Genomic DNA, 22,383 nt, shown 5'->3' on the forward strand with positions numbered 1-22,383 from the left:
TCTAGCTCAGCCAGCACAGTGAGGGATGGCCTCTCATGGAAAACAACATTTCCTCAACAGGATTTTTCAAACCCCAGTGAAGTGATGTGTAGTGAGGTTTAACTAGGTCCTCTTCAGGGCCCAAGTTCCCTGAGGCTCTGCTTTGTGGCCACCTCTATTGCAATATTTTCACCAGGTTCAGTAGCCCAGGGCTGCAAGCAAGCAGATTCCTGTGGGAGAGCCCGCGGCCATGCTGTTGGAAGCATCCCTCCTCCTCCTCTACCTTGCCGGCTTCCCAACATTCCCTTGAGCACTTCAAACTCAGCTGGGTGACACCACCACACCCCAGCCAAACCACCCCAGCCTGTTTGACGCTGTACTTCTGCAGTCGTTGCCATCCCCACTGATGAAATGTGTTTTTCTGCCTGTACCAGGGAGGCTGCTTCCAACAAGGATGGCACAGGCATCCCTGGCATGTGCCACCACCACAGTAAGGCTCGGGGGTCTGGTGGGGCCACCAGTGCTGTGGCAGCACAGCTGGCAGGGCCCGGCTCTGCCAGAAAGGGAGAGCGGTGTTGATGATGCACGTGAGAGCCCAGGCAGAGAGTGCCGAGAGTCAGGCCCACGGCAGGGACACACGAAGGATCACCGAGGACGGAGACTTGGTGAAATATTAAAGCAGGTGCTTAATAAAGCGAGCCCAGCGGCAGCAATTACCCTGTGTAATTAACCTGAGAAGGAGAGGACTTTGCCCCCCAGCCAGGTAGTGCAGGGAGCTCCTGCCAGCAGCTGCTGGAGGTGGCACAGACCTGGCACCCAGCACTGCATGGCAGGTCTTCCCCAAGCTTCACTGAGGCAAGCCAGGACCTGACCTCCCAGCATGGCTCGCCTTGCTGCAGCCCTAGAATAACACCAGGTAGGTGAGTGGCAGAGTGCTGTCTGTTCTAGGTGCTGAGAAATGGTTTGGGATCCCCCTGGAGTCGTTGCCCCCAAGTCACAGGGAGCAGCTGGGAGCGATTCACACCTCACAGATGCCTGCCCCGGGCACTGAGCATGGCTGGCTAAGGCACCAGGACCTGGACAGCCCAGTGCTCCTACAGTGCTGCCTCAGCAGGGTCTGAGGGCACTGCCCTGTGCAGGGAGACCTGATCGAGGGGTGGCCCTGACGGTGGCCATGCCCTGTGTTCACCCAGTGGGGTGTGGGTACTGGTGGCACTGGTTGTGGCTTGGACAGCCTCCCTCCTGCTAAGCCACCCTGGATGCAATGCCATTTCTTGTCAGGAAGATCTGCCTGGACAGGCACTGAGCCAAGCTGTGCCAGGCCAAACCAAGCTGTGCTGAGCTGAGTTGAACCAAGCTGAGCTGAACTGTGCTTACCCAGGTAGCACAACATGCTGAACCATGCCGAACAAAGCTGAGCTGAGCTGTGCTGTAGGTGCCGCATAACCAAACCATACTGAACCAAGTTGAACCATACTGGACTGAGCTGAGTTAAGCTGAGCTGTGCCTACATAGGCAGCATGATGTCCTAAGCCGTGCTGAGCTGAGTCATGCTGAGCCATGCCAAGCTCTGCTGGGTTAAGCTGTACCTGTTTAGGTAATATGATGTCTCAAGATGTGCTGAGCCGAGCCAAGCTGTGTCAAGCTGAGCTGTGCCTGCCTGCAAGGTGGCATCTTGTCCTGAGATGTGCCAAGATGAGCTGAGCCGTCTTGTACAAGGCATGACATCCCAAACTGTGCTAAGCCAAGGCGAACTGGGCTGTGTCTGCCTGGGTGTCTTGAGCTGTGCTGAACCGAGCTGAGCTGAATTGTACCTATCCAGGTGGCATAATGTTCCAAGCTGAGCTGAACCGAGCTGTGCCGAGCTGAATCATGCCTACTGAGGTGCCACAATGTACTGAGCAGGGCTCAGCTGAGCTGAGCTGGGCCAGGCCAAGCTGATTTGTGCCTTAACTGGGTGGCATCATGTCCCAAGCAAGACTGAGCCTTGCTGAGCTGTGTCAAGCTGAGCTGAATCATGCCTACTGAAGTGGCAAAATGTCTTGAGCTCAGCTGGGCCATGCCAAGCCAAGCCAAGCCAAGCCGAATCTGGCGCATCATCATGTCCTGGTCTGTGCCAGGCTGTGCCTGTCTGGGTGGCATCATGTGCTGAGCCATGCTGAGCTGAGCTGTGCATATTTATGTGGCATGCTGTCCTGAGCTGCTCTGAGCTGAGCTGTGCCAAGCTGGACCAAGCTGAATCGTGCCTACTTAGGTGGCAAAATGTCCTGAGCAGGGCTGAGCTGAGCTAAGCTGTGCTGACTCAAGATGAGGCATGTCTACTGAGATAGCAAAATTCTCCAAGCTGTGCTGAGCTGAATCTACTTGGGCGGCATCATGTCCCTCGCTGAGCTGAGCTGAGCTGTGCCATGCCAGACTAAGCAACACTGAATGCACCTACCTAGGCAGCACAATATCCTGAGCAGGACTGAGCCAAGCCAAACCGTGCCGAGCCGAGCAGAGCCAAGCCGTGGCTACGCAGGCAGCACGATATCCAAAGTCATGCCGCGCAGTACCACGCCGAGCCGAGCAGAGCAATGGGTACCAAGGTGCTCCGCCTTCCCCCTCCCCGGGCGCCGGTGTCGGTGCCGCTCCCGGTGCCCGCGGCTCCCGGTGCCCCGGCGGCTCCCGGTGCCCGGCGCTCCCGTCCCGCCCGTCTCCCATTGGCGGCGGCCGGTCCCGCCCCGCCCCGCTCCCCCGCCGGGCGGGTATAAACGGGCGCGGCGGGGCGGGCGAGCGGCAGCGGCGGGGCCGTGCCGGGCCCGGGATCGGGATGGAGCCGGGGCTGGAGCGCTGGGCGCACGGCGCGCTGTGGGCGGCGCTGGCCGGCAGCCTGGCGCTGCGGGCGGCGCGGCGGGCGCCGGGGCCGGGCCGGGGGCTGGGGCCGCCGCTGGGCCGGGGGCTGGTGCTGCCGCTGGCGCTGCTGGCCGCGCTGCAGAGCCTGTGCCGCGCCTGGCTGCCGCTGCCCCTGGGGCTGGCCCTGGCCGCCGCCGCCGCCGGGCTGCTGCTGTGGCGGGCGGCGCCCCGCGGGCTGCTGCCGGTGGCGGGCAGAGCCGTCCTTGTCACAGGTGAGTGCGGGGACACGGCCTCGACGCCCCGACGGCACCGCCTGGGCTCGGCGGGGAGCGGAGTGGGGTGTCCCGCAGGCACCAGGACGCTGCTGTCAGTGGGGTCCCGCTGGGGACCAACCACCGCTGTCAGCGCATCCCTCATCCTCTCCCGTGTCCAAGCAGAACCGGCCAGGCTGTATCTGCCCCGCGAAGCAGGGAGTTGCAATGGCCCCTCGAGTGTTGACCACTAGTTGCAGCACGATGCCGAGAGCTGCTTCCTCTGGAAGCCCCGAGATTAGATGGGACAGAGCAGGAGCACTGGCTTAAGACCCTGTCGGCTGGCCCAAGGGCTTTCCTCTCCTTCCCTTCCTCCCCTCTGGAGCTGCACTCGTTCTTGGGAAGGTTCTCATAGTATCTTTAGAGACTTCAACAGAGCTGGCTACCCAGCACTGAGCATCACTGCTTCATCCAGAGCTCCAGCCAGGGAGCTGCTGGCAACAAGGTCCTCCACTGTGTGGGTATCCTTGGGAAATGCTGCCCAGCTGCTGCCTGCCTCCTCTTTGGGCTGCCTGGTCCAGAGCTCCTCTGTGGTCCTGAGCTCCTTGGAGAATGTGCTGTGCTCCCAAGTTTTGCACAGCTCTGGCTTGCTGGCTGAAGCTCTTTAGGATATCTTGGTGTATACATGGTTTCTCACTCCTTCCTCCTGGCAGTGGAACTGAGGATGAGAGCCAGGCTCAGCAGTGCTTTGCTGTGAGGCAATAGTAGTGGAGACACGAGGAGGAAGTGCTGGAGCTGGGGTGGGTTTTTCTCCAGGTGTGCCTGGAAGGTGCTGCTGGCTCTGCATGGATGCAGAGGGGAGGGAAACTTGTGGGCATGACCTTGGCAGTGCTCCCAAGGACAGGAGCTTGCATCCTGGTGGAGATGTCTGGGCTGGGCGGTGCTGAAGCTGGAGAAGGCAGTTTGCTTGTTTCCTAGAAAATTAAGGCAAGACTTGGCTCCTGCTTTCAGCTTGAAGGGTTCTGTGGCACCAGTGGGAAGTGCAGGGAATCATCTCTGGAGGAGGAAGATCAGAGGAACAAGGCGGTGAATGAATGAATGATTCAAGTGAGTGAAGGTCAAAGCTGCAGCAGGGTAGGGCTGCCTGGGGAGGACGTCTGACAGCCATGCACTCACAGGTGCCCTGTGGCACACCGGCTCTGGCAGCCCTGGCTCTCTGGCATTGCCTGTATAATTAGTGAGTCAGTGACTGGAACAAGGTGTTCTTGCCCCAGTGCATTGAGGTGGCACCTCTGCAGCTCTGATGTGTTTGCTCTTGGCTGTAAATACTTTGTGGTTTTACAGGTTCGAGGCGCAGCCCGTGGTGCGGGATCGGCGTTTCTGTACTGCTGCTCCGGCAAGTGCCTTCCAAGGGGCAGATGTGAGGGCTGTTCTCCTGGGGATGGCATCCCTCACTTGAGTATTTGCATAGTAATTAGCCTGATTCTTTTACGGATTAATTCCAGGCAACTAGATATTGAGTAGCTGTTCGTGTCTCCTGTGGGAGCAGCCGGGAAGGATCAGCTCTGGGAGAAAGGCAGCCTGATCTTCCTCTTCTTGCCAATGGGAAGCAAAGCCTGGCAGAACAAGCAGCATGGGCAAGGATGGCTGACAATGCTGGGCCTCACTGAAGGTGTGTGAGGTCAGGGACAGAACTTCTGCCATGCTGTGTGTTGTGCTGGACCTTGCAGATCAACTGAGAAATGGCACAAAAGCCCCTCCCTATGGAGCAGTGCAGGTCTCAGCCTGAAAATCTTTGGGCATCATTTCCTTGTATACACATCTTGGTCACTGTCTTAATCCTGCAGCAGGTTCAGTGATGCTTATCTGGGGCAAGGTAAGGTGGCTGCAGTGCTGTTCTATCTCACAGGTGGTGAGTTTCAGTTCTTCCAGGTGCCCACTCTCCCCGGGAACAACCCTAAGTTGAGCTGTGCATGTGATGATCCAGCCACACGTGCTGGTCTGGACATCAGTGGCTAAATAAAACTTAGTTATGGGAGGGATTGAAGGAAAACTGGCTGTGCAACTCAGTGGGAAAATAGCAGAGCTGCTGCAGAGCGAAGCTGCTGACCCTGTGGTAGCAGCAGGGACTGGGAAGTTGTGGCGTTTCCCATCTGTTGCAGGTTTGCATTTTGACTTGCATATGGGACTGGGGTTTGGCTGGAGCAGGGATAGGCAGCTGCCTGCTGCTAGAGGGGAGCAAGGGACACTGCTTTCCCATGATGCATCCCCTGGGCTAGCAAAGTAAGTGGTCACTAGTCCCTGCAGTGCTGTTTGTCTGGGGCTGTGACCTTGGGGCTTTTGTACTGCATCCCAATGGTCCAGCTTCTCCCAGAGCATGACTCCAGTAGATGCAGCCTGTCTGGGGGCAGAGAGTGAGGGAAGTGTTAATCCTGTCTTCCTAGGGGATATAACAGCTGTTTTCAGGGAGGAGGAGAATGCCCTCCTGTGCAGCCAGGGCTGGGAGAGGTCAGCCCCAGGAGGATGGTGGGGATGAGGAGCGGAGCAAGGATCAGCTGCTTGGCCTGGGCTGGGAGGGAGACAGCAGCTATCTCCATGGCTCCTGTGGTTTGCTGTCCTGAGCCTGCCCTTGCCTTAAAGATGAGCCCACACCTGGTACAGTCTTTGGCCAAACTTGGAAAACCACAGGGATCCCAACATCCCTGTGGTGTGGGCAGGGTTGGTATGGGCAGCTGCCTGACCAGAGCCTGATCCAGCACTGGAAAGCTGCAAGGAAGCCAATATCTGACATCCCTCACCACAGCATGTGACAGGGCACTCCAGGGTGCTGGTGCTGCTGGCTGCAACCTGTGGGCCAGTGGCTCACTGAGACCTGCTTGCTCTGATCATCAAACAGCTGGTTTGTGTGTGCATCCCCCTTCCCAAATGTGAAACAGCACTGCTGGGTGTTCTTAGGGCCACTGGACTCCTCAGAGCTGTGTGAGCAAAGAGGAGGGGTGTTATATCCCATACTCCTTCCCACAGGGAATTGATACAAAATGCAGTCCAGCCTCTGGAGCCTGGGCAGGATGATGGTCTGCAAGAGCAGTTTTGGAGGGCGGTGATGAGCTGCCATTTCTTGGCCTCACCAGATTCAGGCTGGCAGTGCTTTGTGCAAGACTGAGCTTTGACTGGATCAGTTTAACATGAACCTAGACCATCCTTTGGTTCCTGTAATCTTAGCAGATGCCTGTGGAATTCAGTGAGTTTATTCAAACCATCCAACACAACTGGGTGCCTGGAGGTGGTGGAGGGACGGCCAGGAGCATCGCGGGGCTCCACTGAGCAGCTGGAGAAGCCTCTTGCTGTTGTGTAGCTCTGCCATATGTGACTGTGTGGGGTGGTTCTTTGGACAGTAGCCAATTGCCCGATTTACTGCAGATCCTTGGAAAGCACCAAATGCAAACCAGCCTAGAGAGTCTGCTTGCCAGCAGGGCTTTGCAAAGCAGAGGGACAGGAGTTGTGTTACGAGGTATTTGTTCTTACGCTTCAAGTTGGACAGAAAGTTGAAAATAATGACTTGTTGTTCTGTCTGTAATGGTGGTACCTGAATTAGCTCTCCAATAACCCCAAACATCAGGATGGCTGCCTGAGAGAAGCAGTTTGTGTCTCTTGTATCCTTGCTCTTCCTTGGTGCAGCCTATGGAGGAAGCTAGGAGCACCTGCAGATTGGTCTGTCTTCCAACAAATCACCTCTGCGAGCAAAATTGTTTGGAAAGTCAGGCTGCCCAGACCCAAACCCACCCTGTCCTCCTCTCTTCTCCTTCCTGGCTGCAGGGAAAGTGTGGTTTTCCTGGTGAAGCATTCTTGTTACAATTGCATGCCCCATTAACAATCTGAAATGGGTCAGAGCTTCAGATCATGTTCAAGGTTAACAGAGGCTTTGCAACTTGCAGCGCTTCAGTGTTTCCCATGGACTCCACAGATGTTGAAGCATCTGCTGGCTGCAGCAGGACTGAGTGATTCAATCCAGATGTTAGGACTTTTGCTTTCTGCCACGAAGGTAAATCACTTTCTGTGGTAAAAAAGCAGTGTTGCTCCTGTCTGGACTTAGATGTTGTCTTAGATCTATTTTCCAGTTAAACAAGGTGACTGAGAAATGCTGGGGTCAGGGCTGGCTCTGGGATGGGCACCTCTGTACCAAAGCATGGCTGGAGCACCTGCACAGCACACTCATAGGCAGCGTTTGGTGCTGAGCCTGCCAGCAGCATTCCCATGAGAAATGCTTTGTGCAAAAGTGCTGCAGCTCTCCATAGGTGACTTCCACTCTGCTTCTGGAGCCAGTGATCCAGCTTGGAGGTACCTGGGATCTCTCCCCAGCCTAAGCGTGGGGGGGTTGGAACTAGGTGATCTTTCAGATCCCTGCCAAACCAAACCATTCTGTGATTCTATAAGTGAAGGCTGAAAATCAGCTTATTCCCTGAAATTGCTCTGATTTTTCCAGAATCTATTAAAAATTAACAGCAGAGGCAGCTGCTGCCTCCAAGCTGAGGGGTGGGACAGGACCAAAATCAAACACCCAAACGCCAGTCCTGGTGCACAAGCAATTCCTGGTATACTTGAAGTTAAAAAATTGCAACATTTAACTGTAGTTATAGGGTTTACTGCTGGCTTTTGGGAACTGAGCACAAAAGCTGCTTTTTCTGCCTCTATCTGCAGGGCTGAAGCTCTCCCCCCGCTTTGTCAGCAGCCCTCCATGGATTTAGGATTCCTCTTTCCCACGTGAGGTTTCTTCAGAAATAGATACCTACCCCTGCTCACCACAGGCATGTGGATAGATATGCTTGGCTTTTTCTCACTTATCTATAAAATAAGCACTTTTGAAGCCTACTAATGACACAGACCTGTTGAGGTGGGAGTTTTTAGCACCGTTAACCAAAAATGATGAGCACAGCTAATTAGGAGGAAAAACACATTGAGGTTTCATACTGTGGGAGACTGGAGTTGGTAGAGAAACCCAAGCTGGCTTGATTAGCCTCAGGGTTATGCGGGGACATGAGAGCAACAAAGCAAAGACTTCCCTGCCGAAATGAGATTGTCAGATGGGAACGGATGCTTTCGGAAGGAGAGAAGTGTAGGCAGTTGCTGCCCTCTAGTCCAATGAGCAGCACATTTTTAATGAGGTCTGGGATTGGGTTACCCACTGTTGAGTCTAGCTCCCCTCAAGCCAGGATCTGGTTACAGAAGAGCCTGTTGCTGCTTTTACTACTGGGAGCACAGCACAGGGTTGGTGGACTTTCCCAGCCAGGGTTTTGTTTGAGGGGGCTTTTCAAGGTGTTTCCACCAAATCTGTGCCTTCTCCACATAGTCCTCTTTCAGTGCAGGTCTAAAACTCCAGCTGGAGGGTTTTTTTTCCCAGGAGGAAAGGCTGCAGGGCTTTTGTACCTCTTTGCCTCCTGATATCCCTCCTGTCATCTCAGATCTGAGGTACTGCTGTGGAGCCTCCAAGGTCAGGCTGGATGGGATTTGGAGCAATCTGGAAGGTGTCCCTGCCCACAGCAGGAGTGTTGGAGCTGGATGACCCTATAAGGTCCCTTCCAACCTGTTTCATAATAAGGTGGAAAATGTTCTAATTCCTTATGATTAGGTGGAAAAAATTGCCCTCATGTTGTCACTGCATTGCTACAGGTATAGTTTAGGACCTTTTATTTTTAACCTCCCCAGCATGTGCCTGTTACCTTCTTCCCTGCTCCCCTCAGTGGCTGTGGTATATCCACCATCTCCCATTCTTCTTTCTCAGCTTGTGTGTGCTTGCATGTGCAACGTATCACTTTTGCTTCCTTCTCCCCTGGAGAACAGCCAGCCCCTGAGCTTTATCAGCTTCCCCCTCGGGAGCTGGCTTCCCTGTCACACATAGAGCTGTCCTGGGATTTGCTGGCTCTAAGACTGTAATCTTGAAAAGCAGTTTTTGGCTTTACAGGCTTTGCTGCGATATTTCCTCTTGCTGGGTGGTTGACCCCATGGAGCCAGATGGCGAGTGACTCCCAGGCAGGCTGGGAACAGAGAGAAGGGATGGGCTGGAAAAGCTCAGCTACCTGCCCTGATGTCTTCTGTGCTGGCTTTGAAAGTCTGGTCTCTCAGAATCATAGAAGCTCTGAATGGTTTTGTTGGAAAAGACTTTAAAGACCATCTTATCCCCTGCCATGGGCAGGGACACCTTCTACTAGACCAGGTTGCTAGTTACATCCCACCTGGCCTTGAACACTTCCAGGGATGGAGAAGCTGCAGCTTTTCTGGGTTACCAGGCCCTAATCCTGCTATGAGTAACCCACTGTGACCAATTTTTGTTCCCCTCTAGGGTCCCAGTTACCAGGTGGGGATAAGCTCCAACCTGGGGTGTGCAGCCATCCCAGGATGAATTGTGTTCCCCTCTTTCAGCTGTTGTGCTGGGCTCTGCCTAAGCTGAAGGGCACATGTGGGTGCTGCTCTGGCATTGCCTGGGTCAGCACAACTATGTCCAAGCACATCAGCCTGGAGGGCCACCTTCATGTATTTTGGGGAAAATGTACCCAAGTAGTCTTATGATACTCAAACTCTTACTCTGAAGAGCTGGTGAAACCTGCAGGTGAAGAGTAAGGAAGGTAAGGAGGAGACAACTTGAACTGTGTATGGAAAGGGCAGGTGGCTTGAGGTTGTCATGAGGCACAGCTCTGAGCCTGGGGGCTTAAACAGCTCAGTGTATTTCAAAAGCTGTCTTGGCAGAAGCTCAGTTGGTGTTTGCTCAAGTGTTTTGCTCTGTTTCTAAAAAAAAAAAAAAAAAAAAAAAGTCCCCCGCTTCACATGGATCTGGAAGCTGCAAAAGAAAATAGTTGGTGCAGCTGTAGAGACCATCATGATGTGGGAATGGGCAGGACTTGTACCACTTCTTCTGCTTGCTTGGGATTGTGGCATGTGGTGGGAGTTTACTCTTGTGACAAGGAGAGTGATGAGATGGCACCTTACAAGCAAAGAAATATCTCATCAGCAAAATACCCCCAAACTGGTAGTGCTGCATTGAAACTGCCATAGCTTTATTGGGGTGATGAAAACTCTGAGATGTTTAACTTGGTGATCCCCTGGGCTTGCTCTGACCTGCTGCTTTGGTCAGCTGTCCCAGCATGACTTTGTCCCTGCTAGCATCACTTGTGAGTTGCCCATGGTGCTGTCTGGGTGGCACTTCAAAGCTCTCCCATAGTTGACCTGTCCCACCATGTGGTTAGAGGTTCTCCTGGTCATGCCATGGCTGTGGTGCTTTTGGTGGCCAGAAACACCTTCCCTGAGATGTCCCTGGGTGGCGATGGCTCATGGTGGTCCTTCAGCTGCCTGTGGATGGATTAGTCCTGCCTGTAGCAGACCTTGGGCATGACCTGATGCTGCTGCTCCTTGCTTGCTAGTACAGAGGAGGAATGGATATGGAGCTTGGCTGGTGGTTCTCCAGCCTGCTGGGAGTCTCTGGAGAGCTATTTTGCAGACTAGAGGTGCTCCAGCCATGGATTTATTGCCACTACCTTATTCCTCAGAAGCATCTTAGGTGTCACATTCCAGACATAGCTGGTGGAGCTTTCTGGCTTCTCAGCCTGGTTCCTACCCAGCCTCTCCCTCTCCAAGAGCCCAGGTGGATGTGTTACCAGTGCCAGCTTGCCACTGGCACTGATCTTGAGTGATCTGGTCGAGCTGTCACTGGGCCATGGGTGTCCTTCCCAGTGACAGCTCTTCCTGATGGATGGCTTTCGAGGCTTGTCGGCTCTGTGTTCCCAGTTCACCATGTTCCCTTTGAAGGTGATTATTAACCCAGCTGTTGCCACAGCTCTGCAAAACTTCCTCTTCTCAGAAGGACATCCATTCATCCAGGTTAGCTCTGATGTACAGCCTGTGCCAGGTGATGTCTGTGCTGCTGTCTTCTCTTGCTTATCCCTGCTGGAAGATCAAATTCTTGGCTGTGACAGTCTCACCACTCCTTTTGGGGAGAGGATCACCCCTCGGTGGAGACAGCAGCTGCCGGAAGATGCCATCCAGCCCTGGGGTGCGGTGAGTGGCTTCTAGGAAATTCCTGTGCTCTCTTTCTGCGAAGTGTCGCAGCAATGCTGGAGGTGGCACTTCCTCCCTCCTCTCGTAAGCTTGTGAGCACAGGGTCACTGCTCACTGGCAGCAGCATCACTGCCATGCCAGGGCTGTGTTAATTCCCAGGTCCCAACCTCTTTGAGCATCGCACCAGGCACCGGCCTTGCATTTCAGGGGGGTGGCTGGGCTCATTCCTGTCCTGCTGTCCCAGGGCACTAATAAGCTCCTGTGTTCATTAGCCCCACTGGTGGCAAACAGCATCTGTTGCTTGCAGCTTTGGTGGGGGATAAGGCGTCTGGATGGCTTTTAGTGACAGTGATGGGGAGGGCTGTGGCCTCTGACACTTTTTTTATTGCCCAGCTGCTTTTGCGTCATCGAGTCCCCAATAAGGATGCACTAGTAAAGCTCCTGAGAAATGGCCTTTAATCCAGAAGCTGTGAGTGCATTCACACTGGCCTGGGGGCTCCTCGTCATCTCTGCCCGGTTGCATTGGTTGTCTAGGCAGAAAATCAGATTTTCCCCCTTGTCTTTGTTAAATGGGAGATAACTTCCCGGGTGGAGGTGATGACTCTAAGGCCCCAGGAACACTTGGCTAATCCACTGTAATTCATACCATCTGGCTATTGTCCCCAGCACAGGGAGGGATCTGTCACACATGTACCCCCCTGCCACTGGCTTTGCTTTCTGTCATGGGTCTCTTTGTGGGGCTGAGGGTCTGACCCCTGCTCTGACCTATAGGACCTGTTGGAGGGATGGTGTCTATCCTGGGCTGTGGGAGCCATCAGCAATCTCCCTCCAGCTGCCTGTGCTGACTGTGTTGTGTAAGAGGGTGGTCCTAGAGAAGCAGGGGCAGTGTGTGCCCCCCTTGGATCAGATCCTGTTCAGGAAGGAGGCTGAGGCTTTGCAGGGATGCCCACCCAGGCTGTTTGGGTGGGGGGCTCCTGCATTATCCACTCACTAGGAATTTGGGTCATCCCTAAAGGTATCTTCTGGCTTTAATTTAATTTAATTAGGCTTGTGGTTTCCTGAACCCCAGTGCTGAGGACCAGCAGCAGCATCACCAGGGCTGCTGCCATCCCAGCCCCATCTGCCTGTGCCAGGGCATGAAGGCTGTTCCCATGGGGAGTGGGGACACAGCATGCCATGCAAGCCACTGTCTGGGGTGGTATTTCCTGTGGACAGTGATGATACTGGGTAGGTTGGGGGCTGTGGGTACTCCTTCCCAGCCCCACTACCCCAGCAGTATCTTGGGTGTGGGCAGATAGTAGCTGATGCCTGGCTGGGGAGGCCAGGGCTGGTGCTGTGGCTGGCTGTGGTGGCCCAGCTGTTGTGAGGACAGGTGCTCCTGCCTTCCCCTCCCTCTCCTGTGCCCTGCCAAGAATTTGTTCCCTCTGGCCCAGGGCTGACATCACCCCTTTATCACTCCTTGCTTCAAATGTGTGCAGCATCCAGAAGGTGTTGGCCACAGGGCCTTGCCCTGCCCACAAAGGATTTTGCTGGGCATTTTATCCTGTCTGGACCTGCACTGTGCAAAGACCAGCTGAGCCTCCCTCAGTACTGCCCAGTTAAATCCCATACCATGCCCAGAGAAACTGGACCCATGGTGGCAGTGAATCCTGTCAGAGCCAGGCCATGTTTAGCTTGGCACCCCAAGCAGAGCTTGAGCCTATGGAAACGAGTGGCTCAGCATGTTAATCCATTTGGCCTTGGCACCCCAGCTCCCCCCACTGATTGTGTCCTTGAGCCTCGTGACAGCTTCATCTTGGTGAGGCCTCTCAGTCTGGGTGGTGGGACACACAGCCCTAAAGCTCTTTGGGGAGGTGGGACTGATGTCCTGACATTTGGGGAGCAGCAGGGGGCACCCAGGCAAAGGTCTGCAGACCTGATGGGGGTGGAGAGGGTGATGCCCTTCTGAGTGCCCAATGCAGCTGGCAAGCTCCCAGTTGGTGAAAGATGGAGCATCCTCAAGGGGTGCCTCCAGCTGCCTTGCTGCCACGTGCCTGAGGCACACCCTAGGGCTGCTGACTGATCATGCTGCTAGGGGTGACTGTGGGGGAGCTGATCCATCACAGGGGTGCTCAGCCCTGGGGCAACCCCTCTTCAGCTTCCACACCAGGGTCTTCAGCTGAAGTGGCTGTGGAGGGACTAGATCCAAAGAACAGCTGCTGTACCCACCAGGCTCTGGGCAGTTTTGCAGCCACATGGGAATTCTTCAGCCAAGCTGTGTTTCTCACTGCTTAGATTTTCATTGGTCCTCACCTGTTGTGCATGGTTCAGGGACGAGGATGCAGAGGTCATGAGGATGTACAACTTGTGGTTCAGAGATGAGGATGCTTGTCTTGTAGCTCAGGGTTTAAGATACTCAGCCTGCAGTTCCACAGCTCCAGAATGAGGCTGCACAACTCACGGATGAGAACTCTCAGCTTGCCGCTTGGGAAGAGAAGTCACTCCTAGATTGCACTGGGGGAAGACCTGTGCCACCAGCCCTCCATCACGTACCGTGCCGGCAGTGGGGGCAGGGGCAGGCACATGGTTGTGGCTCAGCAGCTCCTGGGTCGCAGCTGTGTTATTGACCCTCTCTGCTCCAATCAGAAAACTGTAGCACTAATTTTGAGCATGTCTGTGTATGGTGGCCTTGGTGCTGGTGCAGGAGAGCAGGGTGAATACCTGAGACAGCAAAATGTCAGAGCGTGCCATGCCTGACTCACCTGAAAGAAATGCATCCACACCAAACCGGGACTGCAGCTTCAGCTGGCTCCTGGCAGCGAGGAAGCACGAGCGGTGCAGGCTGGCTGGGAGCTGCCCAGCTGGCACAGCTCAGCCCTGGCGGTGGCTCTGCTGTCACCGGTGAGGAGCAACTCTGGACAATGGATGCATGATGCTGTGGGGTCGGTCCTCTTTGCCCTCCCTGAGTGGGCAGGAGGGCATCCATCATGATGATGCTGGAGGCCGAACCTTCTTGCTTGCTCAAGATAAGTAAAGCTGGGGCTTGTCTTACCAAAATTCTAGTGGAGGCTTGTGTCTCTCACTCTTTGGGGAGCTGCTGAAGTCTCTGGAGCTTCTGCAAAGTCCTCAGGAATTGCTGCTGACCCACTGCTCTGGAAAACAGCCGTCTGGCCCCTGGTGCAGGAGTTTGTCCTGATTTGCTGAGCCTGTGGAGGGCTGCTGGATTTTGCAACCTGGACTCAGGCTTTGCTCTGCTCCTGCTGCAGCAAAAGCCTCTGTCTGCTGGCCCAGGGTCCGTGGGGATGCAATGGGGGGCTTCAAGGTACTTGCTTTCCTCTGCTGCGCTCCCAATGCTTCTGTGCTTGATCTGACCACGTCCCTCCCTCCAGCACGACTGTGAAACCAGTTGGCAAGCTGGGAGCTGGGGCGGGGGGAACTGGCGCCGGCATCTCCTCGTGATGCAGCATCCTGGGAGGGCGGTGAGCGCAGCGCCAGCCTTGCTGGGGCTGCACAGACTGGACGGCTCCAGCGCTCCCGGCGGGGCTGGGCCAGCGGCAATGGCTCCTGTGCCAGCTCCAGCGTGGCCAGCAGCTCATGTGCTGGTGGCCACGGGGAGTGAACATGGCCCTGGGCAAGCTGCCAGGCTTTGGGGCCACGTGTTATGGGCCCAGGGGGTTCATTGTCCCTCCCTGCACTCTTGGCCATGCCTGAGCACAGCGGATGGGAAGCTGAGCAGCAGCGGAGACCTTAAATAACACCAGAGCATCCTCACCCTCCTGGCCCTGGGCCTCCCGCCAGCCTCCCAGGAGTTGTTTTTTTTTTTGGTATGTGTGTGAATAAATTAGAACTTCCGAAACAAACCCTCTGACTGCCCTGCTCCTCTAAGGCAAAACAAACCCTGCCTGACTTGGACAGCATGTGGCCGTGTTTGCTCCGTCCTTGCCAGACTTGCCTGCAAGAAGCCGGCAAACCTGGCTGTCAGTTTTTTGAGATGTTTCCTGGGGTTTTGAGTTACGTGGTGATAAGAAGCTTCATGTTTGGACTGGAATCTTTTCTTGCTGGCTGCATGGGAGCAGTGCAGGTAACTCTCCTGTCAGCTGTGTCATGATGAGGCTGTGACCACAAGCACTTTTATTTTTAAGCCTTATCTTTATTGCAGTTTTCTCCCGCATTGCTCGGAAAGGTGAAATGCACCTTATCTGTTTGTCTGCTGGCAGCATGCACTGTTCCTGGGGAGGGGAGAGGTAGAGGTGCCGTGCTGGCAGCACCTTCAGCATGCCCTGCGGACCAGGGTGCTGGGGGTGATGCTAGGGCAATGCCAGGGAAAATGCTGGGGTGATGCTCAGCCAACCTTGCACACATCCATGATGAGTCTTGGGTGTTATGTGGGAAAGTGAGGTCCCTGCAGTCCCTTCCTGCCAGCTGAGCAGCTCCAGGCTCTGTTATCACTCTGGCCTCTGGCCAGGGGTTTAATTATACATTTCTGACGTAGCAATAGAGTAAAACTGAGCTGGGGACTAGGTCAGAGAAGCCGAAGTGATGCTTAGCTGGTACCCCAAGAACTGTAAGTGCCCAATCCCAGCCTGGGGCTATGGAAGAGTGAGGCAGCCAAGCCCTGTGCCCACCCCCTCTCCGAAAGGCTGGTAGAGGGGTGCTGAATCTCGTGTGGTGACAGTCCCCAGGGCTACTGTTGTGTCCATCCAGAGATGGCCCCAGGTGCCACACAGGTTCCATTTTCAGCGATGTCCTCAGGAGCACCCAAAGGTGCCAGGCAGGAGGGTGCAGGGCCATGGGCTGCCCCTGCAGCGCGCCCTTGTTAATGGTTAATGTGACTGGGCAGTGGCTGTGGCACAGGCTCCCTGAGCTATCAGTGCTGCCATCGGCCCCGGGAACAGCCTGTACCTTGCTGCTGCTGTTTGTTTGCATCCTGGCCACTCCACCCTGGCCACTGGCCTTGTCACTGCTCTGCAACAGCCAGCTTCTGCCTGGACTGTCCCCCAGCCACCCCGATGGTAGCTTTGTGGGTGCCAGTGTCACCTGTGGTTCCCCTGTTTGATCCTACACGGAGGAGATGAAGCTGGGACTGGGCAAGGAGCACCAGTACTCTCCCGAGTGGACTATCCCGTTTGGATGCTCCCTTGAAGGATGCAGGGTAGCAGGAGCAGACCTGAATCCCTTTTTTCCCCTCACCCTTTTTAATCCCTCCTGCCCCAGCACGTGAAGGCGTTCGCTGCCTCTTGAACACTTTCTGGGAGGTGAAGAGCATTCGGCAAAAGTCTCCCACAGAGCCTTATGCCAGCTCTGAGTGGTGCTTGATGGAGCTTTTACAGGCTACTTTGAGGGTTGATGGCCCCGCATCGCTGCAGGGCTCTGGGCTGTTCCGGTGGTTGCTGGTGCCTGCGGGTTTACCTGCACCTTAAATCAGGGAGGTGCTCGGGGCGATGGGGTTGCAGATAAAGGGAGTGTTTTCTTCCTGCTGCAAGAGAGAGAAAATAGCAGCTCCTTGACCTGCGAATGCCCCAGGGCAAGGTCACATCCTGGTGATGTCAGGAGCTACAGCGGGGTGTGGAGCCGCGGTGGTCCTCAAGCAAGGGAAACTGATGCTGAGGTGGGTGTTTGGTTCCTGGTGAGAGGGGCAGAGCTAGGCGATCTTTGGGGGCTGGGGACAGACAGTGGCTGTCACTGGCCGCTGAAAGGCTCTTCCCGTCTCTTTCAGGATGTGACTCGGGCTTTGGGCAGGCAACAGCCCGGCACTTGGACATCATGGGCTTTCGGGTGTTTGCCAGTGTGCTGGACCTGCAGAGTCCTGGTGCCCAGGAGTTGCGCCGGAGCTGCTCGCCACGGCTAACGCTGCTGCAGATGGACCTGACCAAGACAGAGGACATCCAGCGTGTCCTGCAGCACATCCAGGCCCACACCAACAGCACAGGTAGGAGGAACCTTTGGCAACCCCACAGAACTCCCTGGGAGCTCAGCCTGCAGCCAGTGTGACAGTGCCAAACCTCCATGTATTTCCATGTGTCCCCACAGGGGGCTGCATCCCTGCAGGCACCTGTGCCAACAGCCTTTGCCAAGCTCTCTTCTTGTCCTGGGGCACCCCACAAGTCTCTTGCAGGACCCCCAGTCAGCCTGGGGAGCAGCTGGGAATCCCAGGGTGGGGCTTCCCCATTCAGGTCACATCTTCAAGCACCCCATCCCCACAGGACTCTGGGGCCTGGTGAATAATGCCGGGTTCAATGACACCATCGCTGATGCTGAGCTCTCGCCGCTGGGCAAGTTCCGCACCTGCATGGAGGTGAACTTCTTTGGCTCCCTGGAGCTCACCAAGGGGCTGCTGCCCCTGCTCCGCTCTGCCAGCGGCCGCATTGTCACCGTGAGCAGCCCTGCAGGTGAGCAGCCTCCCTCCAACGTGGCACCCCTGGCACCCTCAGCCCAGGCATGGCTTGACAAATCCCCATGGTGTGGTGCAGGTCCTACCCCCCACGCACTCCAACTTTCTCAGCCAACTGGCACCAGGAACTCTAGGATGAGCTGAGAGCACTGCTGAACCCCAAAGCAGCCACCAAGACATGGGGAGACATGGGGGCTGGGGACAATCAGCCTGGTTACAGGCTGGTCAAAGGCAACCCAAGGCCAGCTGCCATGTGCCTCCACTGGGGATGACTGCCCCAGCCAGGGTGGGAAAACTGACTTCCTCTCCCCTGCCCTTTTTTTTTGCCCATTAAAACACATTAATCCTCCACTGGGGATAACAATCCCAAGTTTTAGCTGGACAGGGAGCAAAATCAATTTCCTCTTCCCTCACCACTTTTTTTTTACCCCATTAAAACAATAATTTGAAGCTAATTTCAGTTGTTTTCTCAGCAAAACAAACCCTAAACCATTTCCCTGAGCAGGGGCCAGGAACACAGCCCTACACAAGACCTGCCCTTACCCCCGCTCCACTCTGTCCCTGGTGGAGCAGTGGCTCACTCATTCTTTCACTCATGACAGGTGACATGCCCTTCCCCTGCCTGGCAGCCTATGGGGCCTCAAAGGCAGCCCTCAGCCTAGTCATGGACACCTTCCGCAGCGAGCTCCAGCCCTGGGGCATCAAAGTCAGCCTCATCCTGCCTGGCTACTACAAAACAGGTAAGAGGGTCAGTGCCTGCTCTCTGTGTCTGTGGGCAAAGAACAGGTATCCTAGGGGGGCAGAAGAGAGAGCAATGGGACGAGCAGTTGGTGGTGCAAGCATGAAGCTTCTGAGCATCTCCAGCCATACGGGGACAGCAGTTACCCTCTGGCCGTTGGGCTCTGGTGGATTGGAAACATCAGGATCAAGTCCTGCCAGCAGATCCCATACCACCAGGACTGGTGAAAGCAGCTCAGTCACATTTATGGTAGCAGCATTCCCACTGGAGGCAGGGTGCAAGACCATGGTCCAGTCTCAGACTACCAAGAATCACTATGGTGCTACTACTGTGCTTCCCTTGTGGCAATCTTTGCCAGGGTCTCAGCTGGACCTTCCTGTGAGGCTGGAAGGTGACTGGGGCTTCTGCCACCCATGGCAGGTGGCCTGGAGTGGGGGGCACACACAGCTCACGGGCACTGTTTCCTTGCAGGGACGACATGTGACCCTGCCTTCTGGAACCTGCAGAAGCAGCAGCTGTTGGCCAGTCTGCCCCAGGAGCTGCTGCAGGCCTACGGTGAGGACTATGTGGAGGAGATCAACCAGCAGTTCATCCAGTTCATGAAGGTGGCGGTGGAGGACCTCAGCGCGGTGGTGAACAGCATCACAGACGGGCTTCTGGCTGCCAACCCAGCCGTGCGCTACTACCCAGGGCAGGGCCTTGGGATCATGTATTTCATACACCGCTACCTGCCCTATTTTGTCCGAGACTTGTTCTTGAAAGGATTCTTCATCAACCCCAAGCTGCCCCGAGCGCTGCGGCGAGAACACCACAACGATGTGAAGAAGGCCTGACCTCAGCCTGCACACGGCCTTTCTCCCAGGCTTTCCAGGCACACCAGCCCCTGAGCACATGCAAAGCCAAAGGCACCGCCCTCCTGCACTGTGGGGGAACAATCAGCGCTAGACGTTAAAAACCAAATTTCTTTCCAAAATCAGGTAGATCTATTTTCTATTGTGCAAGAATCAACATTTTCTAGAGACCGTGGTTTTGTATTTTTTCTAACCGTGCACCCTCCAAGAGGCCCATCCCTGCCTGTCTCAGCAGCTCTGCACCACAGGCTGGGATGTACCTCCTGAGCCCACCACCTTCCTTTCTGCTCTCAGAGCTGTTTGTCTCCATCCCCTCTTGGCTGGGTCAGGGCTGGGATCCTATGGCCACTGCCTCCCTGCCACTCATTACACACTCCACATGCTCCCCATGAGTGCAGGGGCCAAGACCAGGCTGCCAGTGCTGCAGAGCTCTTCATGAGATGAACTATGTGATTGTCACTTTTTAAATAAATCCATTATTGATATTCCAGCAGGTTCTGGCTGTCTCCTTCCGCAGTGCAGTGCTGCAATGCTGCTCAGGGATGCCTGGCCTGTGGGCAGAGCTGAGCTGGGTGATGGCTGGCACCATGCCAAGCACTGTGGCAGGAGCCTCTCATGTGGCAGCAGGTGCCACAGGTACTCCCAGAAAAGGGGTCAGCTTGCCAGGAAGAATTTGTGCCCACTCCTTGCTCCTCTTTCCAGCCCTATGCCAAAGACTTGCTTTTGCTTTGTTTTTGCTTGCTGGGGCAAGGATGGAAGCAGTGACAGTGCCCACACTGTCATGTGGACAGCCCCACATGCCAGGGACATCCCCACATCCCTAAGGATGATCCCTACGGATCACTCCCATAAGGCTCCACCCCTAAGGCACCACTTAGCTCAGCAGGCAGCTGCACCCACAGACCAGGCACTGTTATGACTTGGGCTGGAGGAAGTACAGTGGGGCTCATGGGGTGGTACCACCACCAAGCCTGCAGTAGAAACAAGAGTCCCAACTCACTCAGGAACCACATCATGCTCCATTACAACAACTACCAGATTCCCTGTGACTGATGGAGCCTCCACCTGGGGCTGTGGGAGCAGGTGCCCAAGTAAGCAGGAAAGCACAGTGCAGTAGGCAGATATTTATTGGTGTAGAGAGGAGGGGCTCACAGAAAAACAAACTGCAGAGGTGACCACAGCACAAGCTGGGACAGAGCCAATTCTCCATTGATCCTTCCTCCCAGCAGCATCCAGCGTGTTTCCCTCCAGCAAGGCTTGTCTGCTGCCATTGCACATCTCCCAGACTTCAAGTGCAACTAGGAGCTAGCCAGGACACAGCAGCAAAGAGTAGAGCTGTCACACCATGCCCAAGGCTTGGCTCCCAGCCCAGATAGGCAGGGCCTGGGACATCCCTGCCCCCAGCAGGGTGACTAAGGCTGCTCTGTCCCATGGCTAGCTGTGCCATACAGCTCCATGGCAGTGCCAACCCACCCTCTGCAGGGGAGAAGCCTGGATGTCTACCCTGGAGGAGTGCAGGGGTCCACCACCATCCACAGAGCCCAAAGGAACCCCAGTTCTTGCATGGTTGTGACAATAAACTGTCAGCTCTGAGTCTCCACAGCTCTGAGGAAGGCGCTCAGCCAGCTTATGGAGCCCTGTCCAGGGCAGCAGGGAGACTGATGAGAGCTGCTTCTGCAGACACAGAGAAGCTGCAAACACTGCCAGAGTGGGAGGAATGTGCTCCACAAGCACTCTGGCTCTGCCCTCACATTCCCACAGGCTCCATTCCAGTCCTGGCCCGGGTTGCTTGGTCTCTCCCAGGTCAGGGTTCACTACAAGGGGATGCAGGGATTGCACAGCAGCATGGGCTACGCTATAAACCACATTATAACTATATCTCACAGGAACAACACTGAGTAGGAGACGTGCAGAGCACTGACAGAGGGCCCCCCAGCCATGGCAGACCTGACCTATTCCTCTGCAGCAGTGGGACCCCCTCAGAGGCAGCCCCCCGCAGCTCAAGCTTGCTCTATGAGCATAAGCACACACAGCAATTAGTACAGGAACACTGGGACTACTGCATACACAACAGGAGGACCTCCTGCTGCACAGGGCTAAGCCTGGACCACTCGTCCCTCCGGACATCTCACAGTACACACAACTCAAACTTCAGCTTGTGAATAATTTAACTAGCAACTGTACAGTTTCCTCATTTGATCCAGTTCCACAGATGGGACATCCCTGGAGTCTGGGCAAGGGACCACTCAGGGAGTTAGGGGTCCCTCCGGACTTCAGGGGTGGGAGGGTCAGACAGGAGCAGAGCAGAGTTAGAAGATGGGAATGTAGTTGTCGATCTTGGTCCTGTGCCGCTGGGCGATGCACTCTGCGATCCACACAATGTTGCGGCACTCCTGCTCCTTCAGTTTCACGAAGGCATAGAAGACTCCAAAGTGGAATTGGTTGAGGAAGGCCAGCTTGTTCAGCTTTACCTGGGGAAAGCCCAGAGGAGGACATGTCATTTGTTCACCTCAGATAGGAGGAGTTGGTTAAGGCAAGAGTGGAGCTACTTGGAAGGGCCCATGACTTCCCAGCAGGCTGGAAGGCTCAGCACAGGTATCCTGTTCTGCATCTCTCTAGGTCCTGGGGACAGCTCTAACCTACAGCACATGGCTCAGGACAGGCTCTGACATTTGAAGGAAATAGTTATAACTCGGGTACCATGAAAATCCTTATTTTCCATGTAATTACACTCTAGTTTTGCTATTGATGGACCAAATATCCATTAGCAGCCCCAAACATGCCTCCCCACACTGCTCTTATCTGTCTGGGTGAGACAACAGACCAAGCATTATGCCAGGCCCCCATCCTCATGCAGAGCAGAGGGCAAGCATGCTTCTCCTTCCCCCAAACCCTGTTCATCCACAGCACTGGTGACAGGGCAGCAGGCCAGCTTCCTGACACCTGGAGCTTTGCAAATGGCACACGTCAAGAAGCACGTCAGGGCTCACTCACCTCGTGCTCAAAGAACCGGTCTTCAAGGGTTTTGTCTCCAGGGTTGCTGCCAGCCCCTTCAAATAGCAGCTTGTACTCCTGCAGAAAGGCATTACATGAGGATATACTCTGTACCCAACTTCAGCAGCATTTGAGGGCCCCCTGTGTCACATATACTCCAGCCACCCTGTCTAGTCAGAGGACAGAGAAACCACAAGCCCTGCCCCTCTCCTCTGAAATGTGCTGTTCTCAAGGGTGTATAATTGCTTTGAGCCATAGGAGAAGGGGCATCAGATACAGACCCCTCCAGGTACAGACTGAAGTGTTTGGGCCAGACCC

The 22,383-nt window shown here is 55.2% G+C and overlaps 2 protein-coding genes across 3 annotated transcripts in view; one reads left to right on the top strand and one right to left on the bottom strand.

The window, feature by feature from the left end:
* Nucleotides 1–2,791: 2,791 nt before the first annotated feature.
* HSD11B2 (hydroxysteroid 11-beta dehydrogenase 2) lies at nt 2,792–19,561 on the top strand. The gene is made up of 5 exons (XM_019007978.1): nt 2,792–3,086; nt 16,807–17,019; nt 17,294–17,479; nt 18,084–18,221; nt 18,692–19,561. The coding sequence occupies exons 1-5, from the start codon at nt 2,792–2,794 to the stop codon at nt 19,051–19,053; spliced, it is 1,194 nt and encodes a 397-aa protein (XP_018863523.1). The 3' UTR covers nt 19,054–19,561.
* A 619-nt stretch (nt 19,562–20,180) lies between these two features.
* ATP6V0D1 (ATPase H+ transporting V0 subunit d1) overlaps nt 20,181–22,383 on the bottom strand; it is a 34,225-nt gene continuing 32,022 nt past the window's right edge. For both annotated transcript variants that reach the window (XM_015639946.2, XM_019008021.2), the window contains 2 exons: nt 22,066–22,143; nt 20,181–21,542 (listed from right to left, as the gene is read on the bottom strand). In XM_015639946.2, the coding sequence (XP_015495432.1) occupies nt 21,381–21,542; nt 22,066–22,143 (240 nt within the window). In that variant the 3' untranslated portion in view covers nt 20,181–21,380. The remainder of the gene's footprint in view (nt 21,543–22,065; nt 22,144–22,383) is intronic.

This window comes from Parus major, chromosome 11 (assembly GCF_001522545.3).
Source record: "Parus major isolate Abel chromosome 11, Parus_major1.1, whole genome shotgun sequence".
Classification (NCBI taxonomy): Eukaryota; Metazoa; Chordata; class Aves; order Passeriformes; family Paridae; genus Parus; species Parus major.

Excerpts from the sequence above, each read along its gene's own strand:
- HSD11B2 (XM_019007978.1), top strand. The coding sequence starts at position 2,792 with ATGGAGCCGGGGCTGGAGCGCTGGGCGCACGGCGCGCTGTGGGCGGCG. Across the intron at positions 17,480-18,083 it reads CACCGTGAGCAGCCCTGCAG|GTGACATGCCCTTCCCCTGC; the intron begins GTGAGCAGCCTC and ends CACTCATGACAG. Across the intron at positions 18,222-18,691 it reads GCCTGGCTACTACAAAACAG|GGACGACATGTGACCCTGCC; the intron begins GTAAGAGGGTCA and ends GTTTCCTTGCAG.